Source organism: Dipodomys ordii, unplaced genomic scaffold, assembly GCF_000151885.1.
Source record: "Dipodomys ordii isolate 6190 unplaced genomic scaffold, Dord_2.0 Scaffold97, whole genome shotgun sequence".
Classification (NCBI taxonomy): domain Eukaryota; kingdom Metazoa; phylum Chordata; class Mammalia; order Rodentia; family Heteromyidae; genus Dipodomys; species Dipodomys ordii.
This window is the reverse complement of record NW_012267313.1, coordinates 10,371,082-10,383,455: the sequence shown is the minus strand read 5'-3', so window position 1 is coordinate 10,383,455 and position 12,374 is coordinate 10,371,082. Positions and strand designations below refer to the sequence as shown.

The window sequence follows — 12,374 nt, the reverse complement described above, 5'->3', positions numbered from 1 at the left end:
TCGAACCCAGGGCCTCGAGCATGCAAGGCAAGCGCTCTACTACTGAGCCACCTTCCCAGCCCTCTAGCCACTGAATTTAACCTTTAGAGACCAATACCATCAGGTCATTCTGGATTAGAACTAGAATAAATTAACTATCTGACATTGTCAAGCTTAACTTCTCTGAGTCTCAGCTTTCTCCTCTCTAAGACCTATATCTTGCCTAACTCATGGTGAGGAAACTTTATCAATAAGGCGCCCATGTCAGTAAGAGTCATTTCACTTGACTGTCAATATTCACCTTTTAGTTTTTGGTCAGTTGGGGCTTGAACTCTGGGCCTGGGCACTGTCCCTCAGCTCTTCAGCTCAAGGTTAGTGCTCTACCACTTGAGCCATGGTGCCACTTCAGGTTTTCTGGTGGTTAACTGGAGATAAGAATCTCACAGACTTTCCTGCTCAGGCTGGCTCTGAACCATGATCCTCAGATCTCAGCCTCCTGAGTAGCTAAGATGATAGGTGTGAGCTCCAGTGCCCAGCCAATATTCACCTGTAATACTGCTGTTATTCATGTTCTCTGTGGTGAGCCTGAGACAGCTCCACTGTTCTTACTATATGTTATAAATGTACTCATTCATTACCACTAGGCTACCCATGAGTCTCCTCTTTCTACTTCTGTTAGTGCATGTCTAAAAGATGTCAGGAACACTAATTTCCACAAATAGTCACTCACTGTAATCATATTAATAGCGAATGTGCCAAATGCTTACGTATGCACACTATGCTATTGAAATAAGCATCATTTTAAATCATAGATATAAACATGTTGCCACCCAGTTGTTTCTGATTAATGTGTCTCTTTGCCCCAGTCCTCGTCCTCAAGGTCAGTTCAGTTCTATGAAATCACCTTATTCGTGCAACTTGTGCAAAATCAAGTTGTCCATAGAGAGGAGCGTGTCAACAGTGTGTTTGAGGATTAAAATCAACAACCAAGTAGGTGTTCTGGGCATTGCTTTGTGATGCATGAGCTGAACCCTGGGTGAGGGTCCCTTTCCCCCAAGAGTTCCCCGGACACAAGAAGAGACCTGGAAGCAAAGAGCAGAAAAGCCACCCTGCCGGTTACCTATAGCTGTCTGGTGGACTTGCACTCAGCACAAGCTCAGGAGAGCTAATAAAATGCCAGGGCTCACTCCACCACCTACCTTCTCAATGGTCTTGAGGACAACAGAGTAGTTGTTGAAGAAATTGGTGTATGGGGTCCACTGGCTCCCAAACCTGGTGAAGATGTCCCCCACACAGTGAGCTGGACCCCAGTCTTGGAGTCTGTCTCTCAGGTTATCTAGAAACTGCCTGCAACACAAGGAGAGCAGTCTGACCTGTGACGATCCACACACGTATGCAATCTAAGCTGCTGTCACGAATGCAGTCTTTTTCCCCCTACTCCTTTATGCGAGGACTTGATTTTAATCAGCTTCTTGTTTTCTTAACACAGAGCAGCGCAGATCTGATAGGACAAGATTGCTGGGCCGTGAGGAGGAGATGGAGAAGCCCACCTTCCCCTCACTCCTCATGTAGGACCCAGACTACAGCCAGCCCGCCGGGCCCTCCCACAGACAGGCAGATGGGACAGACCTATCTCATCCTTCTCAGAGGAGAAGGACAGCTACAACAACTTCCACACTCAATGTCATCATCTGAACTGGGCCGGTGTCCCCGTGGACCAAGGGACCCTTCCAGCCATCAAAGGCCTTGAAAACCGGCAATAGGCTTTGCCAACCTCTTCCCTGCGTGAGGAACCGGCCCTAAAATGCCTAGCGAGTCCTTATCAGAGACACACATGCTCCGTTTACCTCCCTTTACTATGGGTAGAAACAACCATGTTGAGCTCATGTCGCACACACAACCACATGCTGTTCTTCAACTGAAGCCAGCCGTGGGCTCTAAACAGAGAAAGGCTAGTTGATTCCATTAGATCTTCTGTCCCTTCCCATTACTCGCTAAAGCATCGCTGGTTAAAAAACCATTCTGAGACCAGGTACATTGGTGTATGCCTATAATCCCACTTTCATGGGGTGCAGCAGTGGGAAGATCATAATCTGAGGTACTCTGGAGACACACACACACACACACACACACACTGTTTGAAAAATAACTAAAACAATAAGGGTTGAGAGTATGACTTAAGTAGCAGAGTGCCTTCCAACCACTTGCGAGCCCCTGACTTCAAAGCCCAGCTCTACAGAATCAGGTCACTTGATGATGGGGCAGGGAGAAGGAATGATGGAAGGAATGATGTAGATCCAGATGCACTGCTTAGAAACTGACATGCTAAATTGAGAGCCCTTTGTACAACTACTTAAAGACAGTTAAAAAAAAACGGTGGGGGGCTGGGAAAGTGGCTCAGTGGTAGAGCGCTTGCCTTGAATGCATGAGGTCCTGGGTTTGATTCCTTAGCACCACATAAGCAAAAAGAAAAAAAGCCGGAAGTGGCACTGTGGCTCAAGTGGTAGAGCGCTAGCCTTGAGCTGAAGAGCTGAGGGACAGCACCCAGGCTCAGAGTTCAGGCCCCACAATCGGACCAAAACACAACAACAACAACAACAACAAAAACGGTGGAATTAAAATTCCTTCTTAAAACTACTTAAAATTAAAAACTTCAGACAGCTCTCCTTTTTCCTTTGCATGAATGGCCCACAGACTATAGAAGACCCAGACACTGAACTCCAACTCCGGGCACGTGGCTGCAGTCTGGAGAGGAGGTGACCCCGGGAATCACTGCAGCTAAGTGGCTTGCTGAGGAGTCGCTCTGCGACATGGGTCCCCAAAAGAATAAGCCATTGTCTGAGACTCCCTCCGCTTTGGAGGTGAAGTGTAGGTTCTTCCCACTACCTGTAGAATATACATACATACGTGTGTGTGTGTGTGTGTGTGTGTGTGTGTGTGTGTGTATCTGGGAATATGGCTTAGTGGTAGAGTGCTTGTCTAGCATGTGTGAAGCCCTGGGTTCAATTCCTCAGTGCCACATAAACAGAAAACACCAAAAGTGGCACTGTGGTAGACTGCTAGCCTTGAGCACAGAGAGGCTCAGGGACAGTGCCCAGGCCCTGAATTCAAGCCCCAGGACTGGCTAAATAAATAAATACAGATTCAGACTCAGGTTTTACCTGTGGAGACTTAAAATCTGCAGGATATCAGCGAAAATAATCTGGACATTTGCAGCACTCAGGATGGCTCTGTTGGAGCCCAGCGATGCTCTCAGTGGCCTCACATAAACATCTCTCACGATTTCCAGCGTTTGCACGTACCGCCTCTCACTCTGCAAGAGTTCCAGGACAACTCTAGCTCGCATGTCCACCGAAGCCCTCTGAAGCTTCCTCTCCTGCAGAGAAGCATGGAGAACCAGCTCACAGGAAAGCACCAAGACCTAGCCCTCCGCAGGGCCAACAAAAATCCACCCAGGTCATGACTGACAAGGATGGTCCTGGTGGAGGCGATGAGGGGGAATGGAACTCAGGGACACCTCGTGGAGCGCAAGTCTCATCCTGGGTAGATGGGGTCCCGGCTGCAGGCCGAAGCTACAGGAAGATGTCCCCTGAGCCCCTACTGACACAGCCAGGACACACTCCCCCAGTGACCACAGCAGTTTTCTCCATATTTTTGCATTCTTTTCACCGTCGGAAACAGATAAAATAAACAGGTATGGAAAGTCATTGGTGGATTTGCACAAGATCTTTTCTGTCTCCTAAATGACCACTGGTGAAGGTATGATCACCGGCAAATGCAGATGGGATGGTGAAAGGGGGAGCTCGTGGGAGGGGGAGGGGAATGAGCTCCTCCAGAAAAGCTGGAGCTCTCTGCTTCATATGCCAGAAACCGCTGTGCTCTCGCCGTTTGACCAAAACACACTGAGATCCTCACTGGGAAATGTCTACTGAGCAATGTGGGTTTGTGTGTGTGTCTGTGTGTGTCTGTGTGTCTGTGTGTGTCTGTGTCTGTGTTCTCATTGTAAAAGTAAAGACAACCTTATTTTTCTTTCTTCTACATCATTTCTTTCTTCTGCATAGCTCTCATGTAGGGCAATCGGTCTATAAATCAGGAAGAAAAAAAATCACTCCACAAACTAAAGTCCTAGCCAGGATGTACTGGCACATGCCTAGAATCCCAGCACCATGAAGCAGAGGCTTAAATAAACTTGTTTAAAGTGAAAGCAACTATAAAAACACAAAACTTAATCTATGTAATCTTCGCTGCAATGAGTCAGTTATGAAAAATTCTCAGCGAAAACAAAGGACTAACCAGGATGAAAGCAAAGCTTCAGGATCATTAGTAAAACAAACAGATTTCACATTATGTAATGAATGGCTCACCAGTTTAGCCAGCACTTTGACATTTAGATTGCTTTTGCTGAGACTTGATTTGGGATCCTCAGAACTGTCTTCTGTGATGGTTTTTTCCTGAAAGTCAAATAGAACTCAACTACTCGGAGGTGAACTTGGGCCGGGGGTGAGTGGATGGGAGGTGTGGGGGAGTGGGCAGGATGCCCGGTGTCTCTGAAACCCCATACAAGCCCCTTCCGTGCTTAGGCATCCACATCATCCACATTCAGGTCTTGGCGTTCTCCCCATCCCCCACACACCTCCCCCACCTCCCAAACACACACCTGCTCACTGGGGCTTTGGCCACCTTGACTTCACAGCAGCTCGGTTTTTAAATGGAAATGGTTCTTTGGGAATAGGAAGTTGATTCGCCATTATAACTTTATTTGATGCTAAAGACAGTAACTTGTCTCCTTTATATTATGCATAGCTGCAATGGTGAAGATTTTCAGAGCCCATTTTAAAATCATGATGGTACCCCTGATTCTGTTTTTAAGAGATGAACTCAGAGGCAATAACAGGGCAACACATTCTGCAGATCTATAAGAAAATGGTGGTATGGGAGGGTGGGCCTTTGCCTGAGCCGCTCACAGGCCTGGGCTTTTGTCACATAGCAGATTTTCCCTAGGATGAAGCAACAATCATTCCACACTTGGCTGTTTTCCCAGAAGATATTATGTTGCCTGGACCAGGGGCGAGAAATAACTGTGCAAGCATCTCGTAACGCTCAGGAATGACTGGAACCATGGCTGTGACCCATCACCATGGTTTCAGAGAATTGGTGTAAACACAACACATTGCCCCCCACACACATACACACAAGCAAACCAGGAGTGATTACTGCTGACAGCAAGAAAATAGGGACTGATAATGGTGATGACTAAGGTCCATGGTGATGGAGATAGATAAACAGGTAAGTGGTGATTGTGGGGATGAGGAGTGTAGAAAAGGCTGCGTGTGCTAGTGCACACTTGTAATCCCAACACTCAGAAAGTCAAGAAAGGAAGGATGTGAATCTAATGTCCTCCTGGGCTAAACATCAATATACTGTTTCAAAACAATGAGAGAGTGAGCAAAGCAGAGGGTGGGGAGGGGGGGTTGAGCAGAGGGCGGGGAGGGGGGTTGAGCAGAGGGCGGGAGGGGGGGTTGGCGAAAGATGGAACAATGCAGGTTAGCTTGACAGAGGGGGTGGCCCAGCGGCCCTCCCGGTCCACCCTTGGCCTGCTCCATGCTGTCCTCCAGTGAAGCACTAACAAGAACTCCCAGAAAATCAGGCTTGACAGAGCAATGATTTGCTACTGGGGGACTCACCAGTCTATCCTAATTCTGAGTTGGGGAACAGGGGTAGCAATGAGGGCTGTGCTAAGCCTTCAGACGTGAGAGGTGGGTATCTTTTCTCTGAGCATGAACTGATTCTAGCGTGAGGTGTTCGTCTAGACAGCAACCAGAGGAAATGACTGTACACTCTGCTTTTTGAATGTAGGCATTCTGACTCTAGCCGACAGCTGACTCTTCATTTGCCTTCTTGTCTGAAGAACTAGCTTCAAGCCTACGTACTCTTGTTTATAAATTTGAATCTCAACCAAGAAAGAATGGACCATCCTTAGCGTTATGGGCAAAAAAGGTGAGGGTCGCTGGGAGCCGGTGGCTCACACCTGTAATCCTAGATACTCAGAAGGCTGAATCTGAAGATCGAGGTTCAAAGCTAGCCCAAGCAGAAAAGTCCCCGTGTGACTCTTATCTCTAATTAACCACTCAAAAACTGGAAGTAGAGCTGTGGCTCAAAGTGGTAGAGCGCTTGCCTTGAGCAAAAGAGCTCAGGGACAGTGCTCAGGCCCTGAGTTCAACCCCCACGACCAACCAAAAAAAAAAGAGCGGGATGGGAGGGACGAATCTCCTGAACTGCAAGTGAATAAAGTTGGGTTTTATTCCCCCCTCAAGTTTCCCAGGACTCAGGTGAATAATTGGCAAAGCAAAAACCCAAATCCAATTCCAACCCCCCATGACAGAACAGTTACCCAAGTGGATACAGTAGGCTTGTGCTTTGAAGCCGCTAAAATCTCACATTATGATGCCTACCATAAAACACCTTTTCAAAGAACAGTCGGTAGAAATGATGACAGAGGAGACATGACCAGTGTCAAGGTTCCCAGGAATAGAGTCACGCAACGACTTTGCCACACAAGGTAGTCCCAGGGAAGCCGCGTCTAAAGGCAGACGCGCCTTTACCTTCACCAGTGAGCCGAAGGTCTCTTCAGGGTCACATTCCATTAGAGTAACATTTCCTTCAGAGTTGCTGCTCTTCTTACCACATTTCTTCAGCAGAAAATGTGATAAAAATTCCAAAGGTTTGTCCTGAAAAGTTATACCCCACCCCCCCAAAAAAGTAATCCTCTTTTAAAAAGACATTTGGAATGCAGGTCTTCAAAAAGCACAGTATAAAGAGAACAGTTTTCAGCTTAGTTCTAATTAAACTGCCTAATTCATTTACACGGAAGCACGCTAGAGTCAGCAAGGGGACTTCCTAGTTAATCCCTTAGTCTGGTCACCATACTTTAGCTTGCTTCTGTTTCTTTTTCCTTTTTGTAGTCTTGTGGAAGAGTCTCAAGAACATGACCCCCGACATACAGGAGGAAAGTAGACCCAAAGGACCGGGTAGCAGAAAGCAGGCCTGGAATCAAAGAGTCAGCAGCAGAACAGCCAGCAAGCCCACCGTGAGCTTCCCTGCTTTGCTCCTCCCTCAGAATACAGGTTTAAGCACATCGAACTTACATCAGGGCTGGGAATGCAACTCAGTGGTAGAGTGCTTGCCTAGCGTGCATGAGGCCCTGGGTTCGATTATATCACTCAATGTCCTTCCTCTACGAAGCAAGGGTAGCCATTCTTTGGGATTTGGGAGAGAGTGCAGGATCTCTCCAGGCCTCAGCGTCATCTCTGACCATCCCTGCTCATTTTACCAGTGAAGCTCAGCAGGGTTTTTCTTGCTGATCGGGTTTCCTAGGCATTGGACACTAAGTCCAGAGACAAACCACAGCTGACTGCAACTGGATTTGGGAAACGGAGCAGGGAGAGGCAATGTGGGCGGAGAATGTTAAATTCTCTCACCAAGGAGGCTTCACCATAGTGGAAGACAAGAACTTGAGAATCTTTCTTTGAAAAACTTAAGGCTTGGTTAGCATTGAGAGAGCAACATCATCCATGTTCCAGTTCCTGTCTCGTTTCTGACTCTCCCCAAGTTCCCCCAAAGATGGAGCCGCAGGCTTTATTGTCTGTAGCCTGACTGTCGCCCTAGGGGTAGGAGAGGTCTGGGACCAAAGGCTCCTGGTTTCCTGAAATGTGACTGACTTTTCCTGGAGAACACCCACAATTGGTGGTGAATAACTGTCTCTTTATGCCTCAGCCCACCTGACCCCAACAAATGGCTGACTTTTTTCTGTTCTTTGTTCTTTCTCTCTTGTCTAGTTAACTTTTCCTTCATCATTTTGGAAGTGGTTCACACATTTTTTTACTTTTTCCTTTCTTATACTAATAATTATTCTCCTTGATAATGCTTGTGTAAATTATCAGGCTAGGGACGTGTTTGTGGAGCAGTCAATGCTGACTGAAATTAAACACAAGGCAAAAAACCCTACAATGTTAGAAACTTTAACACACAGATTTTTCTGCTTGTCTGTTTTATAACTTTTATTTTTTTTGGGTCCGGTCATGGGGCCTGAACTCTGGGCCTGGGCACTGTCCCTCAGCTCTTCAGCTCAAGGCTAGCGCTCTACCACTTGAGCCACAGCGCCACTTCTGGCTTTTTTCTTTTTGTTTATGTGGTGCTGAGGAATCGAACCCAGGGCCTCTGGCATGCAAGGCAAGTGCTCTACCACTGAGCCATCTTCCCAGCCCATGCTTGTCTGTTTTATGTACTTAATACAATCTTGAGCACAGAGTCTCTCTTATGAAGTGGTGTAATTTCGCTACGTGCTTATGCCTCTAAAGAAGTAAAATACTACAGTAAGATAAAATACAAACTAAGAACTGACTAGAGCTGACTAAGAACTGACTAGAGCTGACTAAGAACTGACTAGAACATGCTAGAGCTTCTCTAGTAATGAAACACTTACAGAATCCTCCTTTGACAGCTCCACCAATCCATCTGCCAGAGCTTGTGCAGTTTCTTGGATATTCAAAATATGGGCCAAATTCATAGTGTCAAACAGAAATTTCCCTGTAAATATAAGGTCACATGACCCATAATTAATTTATGGAAGAAATATGATTTAAAAAATGAAAGCAACTTGATCATCACAGCTACTCATATTTATCTCAATAAATATGAGTAAACGTATTAGACAATAAAGAGTTCTGTATGGTAAAATATAAAATGGCAACAACGAGTTAAATGTGTAAAAAAAAATGTGTAGCATTCAATAGTACCCACCAGGAAAAATACACTGAATAAAATCTATAAATGGAGCTGGGCGCCGGTGGCTCACATCTGTAATCCTAGCTACTCATGGTTCAAAGCCAGCCTGAGCAGGAAAGTCCATTAGACTCTTATCTCCTATAAACCACTAGAAAACTGGAAGTGGTACTGTGGCTCAAGTGGTAGAGCGCTCGCCTTGAGCTGAAGAGTGCAAGGACAGCGCCCAAGCTGAGTTCAAGCCCCATGACTGACAAAAAGAAAACCTATAAATGGAACAAAGTGAGCACATGAAATGAAACCTCCTAAGTTCAAATGTTACATTCACAACCCCTCCAAAACTCCTACATACTGTCTTAATCTTAGTGCTCAAAGTAGAAGTATTTTATGTCCGCAGGAATAGTATACAAATAGACATCTTTTGATTTTTTTTTTGGCCAGTATAGGGGCTTGAACTCAGGACCTGGGCACTGTCCTTGAGCTTCTTTTGCTCAAGGCTAGCACTCTACCACTTGAGCCACAGTGCTACTTCCAGCTTTTTCTGTTTATGAGGTACTGAGGAATAGAACCCAAGGCTTCATGTGTGCTGGGCAAGCATTCTACCACTAAGCCACATTCCCAGACCCCTTGATTTTCTTTTTTTTTGGGGGGGGTCTGGTCGTGGGGCCTGAACTCTGGACCTGGGCGCTGTCCCTCAGCTCTTCAGCTCAAGGCTAGCACGCTACCACTTGAGCCATAGCACCACTTCCGGCTTTTTTTTCTACTTATGTGGTGCTGAGGAATCGAACCCAGGGCCTCAGGCATGCAAGGGAAGCACCCTACCACTGAGCCACCTTCCCAGCTCTCCCCTTGATTTTCTTAACATTTCAAAGAGCATACTGTAATTTGAAAACAAGATGTTGGTTTTTTTTCCCACTGATTCTTCAGTGACTATATATATCATCAAACATCTACATTTCTCTAGCCCTAAATAGCTGTGAAATAACCCTGAGAGAAATTCCCTGGTTTATGGCTTAATAATTATTTTAAAATATTGGTTGGACATCTACAAAATATGGTAGAATAGGTAGAACAAAGAAATAAAAAGAAGCTAGCCTAGTGGCTGACACCTATAACCCAACTTCTTTGGAAGCAGAAACTGGAAAGATTTTGGTTCAAGGCCGGCCTGGGCAAAAAGTTAGCAAAATTCCTTCTCAATAAACAAGCTAGAGCTGTGTGCCAGTGATTCACACCTATAATCCCAGCTACTCAGGAGGCTGAGATGTGAGAATCACAGTTCAAAGCCAGTCTGGGCAGGAAAGCTGATGAGACTTATCTCCAATGAACCCCCAGAAAACCAGAAGTGGTGCTGATGCTCCAAGTGGTGGAGCACTAGCCTTGAATGAAAAAGCTCAGGGATAGTTTCCAAGCATGGTTACTACGTGCCTGTGGTACCAGGTACCACAATTCTAGACTAGCCCCAGGCAAAAGTTCAAGACCCTGTCTGAAAAATAATCAAAGCAAAAAAAATTTTGGTGTTGTGGCTCAAGTAGTAGAACATGTGCCTAGCAAGTACAAAGCTCTGAGTTCAAATGCTACTACTCTCTTCATTTCCTCCAGAGAAAGAAAGAAGTAGGAAGAAAGGAAAAAAAGAAAGGGCTAGTAAATGCAAGGTCATGAGTTCAAACATCATCAAAAAAAGAAAGAAAAGAAAAGGTAAAGATTAGGAAAGAGGAGGAGAATGATAAAGGGGTAACATTGATCAAGATGCACTGTACTCAGAACCGCTTGTTGAATTGGAACCTCTTTGTACAATTACTTAAAATTTTAAAAAATACAAATAAGAGAAAAGAAGGAACAGAAAAAGGAGGAAAAGAAAAGAAAGAAAAATACATGGAAGATCATGGTTTGAGGCCACTCTTAACCAAAGAAGTTCACAAGCCTCCATTTCAACCAGTAGCTGGTGTGGTGTCATGTAGCTGGCATCCCATGATTCAGGGAAGCATAAACAGGAGGACTGCAGTTCAGGCCAGCCTGGACATAAGCCATATGCCATTGTAAACCACCAGTGGCCCATGCCTGCAATCCTAGCTACTCAGGAGGCTGAGATTCAAGGGTCATGGTTGGAAGTTAGACTGGACAAGAAAGTCCATGAAAGTCTTACCTCCAATAAGCTACTCAGAAAAGGCCAGAAGTGGAGCTGTGGCTCAAGTGGTAGAGCACTAGCCTAGAACAAAAGAAGCTCAGTGATAGGCTCAGGCTCAAGGACTGGCAGAAGAAGAAGAAAGAAGAAGAAAAAAGAAGAAGAAGAAGAAAGAAGAAGAGGAAGAGGAGGAAGAGGAGGAGGAGGAGAAGGAGGAGAAGGAGGAAAGAAGTTGCAGCAGCAGCAGCAGTTACCAAGAAACTCCAGGTACCTAAAGAAGAGTGCAAAATCAACCTGAATATTCTTTATATTATTATTTGTTATATTATTCTTTATTTTTATACTTTATTTTCATTTAGTATTCTTTATATCATTTTATTGATAACTTTTTTTTTTTTTTGGTCATGGGGCCTGAACTCTGGGCCTGGGCACTGTCCCTGAGCTCTTCAGCTCAAAGCAAGTACTCTACCACTTGAGCCATAGTACCACTTCTGGTTTTCTGGTGGTTAAGTGTCATGGACTTTTCTGCCCAGGCTGGCATTGAACCTCGATCTTCAGATCTCAGCTTCCTGAGTATCAGCTAGGATTACAGGTGTGAACTACTAGCGCCCACCTTTTGAATCGTGATCTTCAGATCTCAGCCTCCTGAGAAGCTAGGATTACAGGCATGCATTATTTGTACGCAACTAGCTTCAGGATTTTGAACACAAATTTGTTCTTGGTATTTGTTGCATTTTAAAGAAAATAGAAAAACTAAGGAGACAAAATTTCCTAAAGTTCTGTAAATTACATTTTATTTGCATACTCCTAATCTTGCATACGCCAACCTGCAGAAGTGCCCAGAGTCCTTACCTACCATCCTGCCGCTGATATTCTTCTGCAGGTCCTTGAAGAGAGGATTTAACTCTTTTCTCACTGATTTCAAGGTGTCTTCCAGGGAGTCTGAGAGGTTGGACCATGTCTGAAGCTTGGATTCATTGAAGTAGATGGTAGGAGGAAGTTGGAGCCACTCCAGTCCCAGCCAGTCACTGAAAACTGACAGTGATTACTTAAGACTTGAGCTTAGCTGGGAAAATTCGATTTCTTGTTTAAAGTATGACAGACTCAATGGTCTTTAGGCCAGGTGGATTTTATTTTCTCCTTTGAAGAATAAGACAAGCAGGCCCTGGTGGCTTATGCTTGTGAGTCTTGTGACTCCAGAAGGCTGAGATCTAAGGATCACAGATCAAAGCCAGCCTGGGCAGAAAGGTCCATGAGACTCTTATCTCCAATTAACCAGCAAAAAGTGAAACTGTGGGCCACAAAGCAAAGCAGAAATATTGAAGTTATACCTTGCATCCTCTCTGACCACAAGGGAATAAAATTAGAACTCAACACCAAAAGCCACCAAAGAAAGTCCGGTATCACATGGAGGCTGAACAACACACTGCTGAATCATGAGTGGGTCATGGAAGAGATTAGAAAGGAAATTCAAATGTTCATGCTATTCAAC

At 45.2% G+C, this 12,374-nt stretch overlaps 1 protein-coding gene across 1 annotated transcript in view; it reads right to left on the bottom strand.

Moving 5' to 3' along the window:
* Ect2l (epithelial cell transforming 2 like) overlaps positions 1-12,374 on the bottom strand; it is a 59,034-nt gene that overhangs the window by 8,554 nt on the left and 38,106 nt on the right. Inside the window, exons 10-14 of the mRNA XM_013026831.1 lie at positions 11,735-11,917; positions 8,462-8,565; positions 4,344-4,430; positions 3,141-3,355; positions 1,179-1,326 (exon numbers count right to left, since the gene is read on the bottom strand). Coding sequence (XP_012882285.1) covers positions 1,179-1,326; positions 3,141-3,355; positions 4,344-4,430; positions 8,462-8,565; positions 11,735-11,917 — 737 coding nt within the window. The remainder of the gene's footprint in view (positions 1-1,178; positions 1,327-3,140; positions 3,356-4,343; positions 4,431-8,461; positions 8,566-11,734; positions 11,918-12,374) is intronic.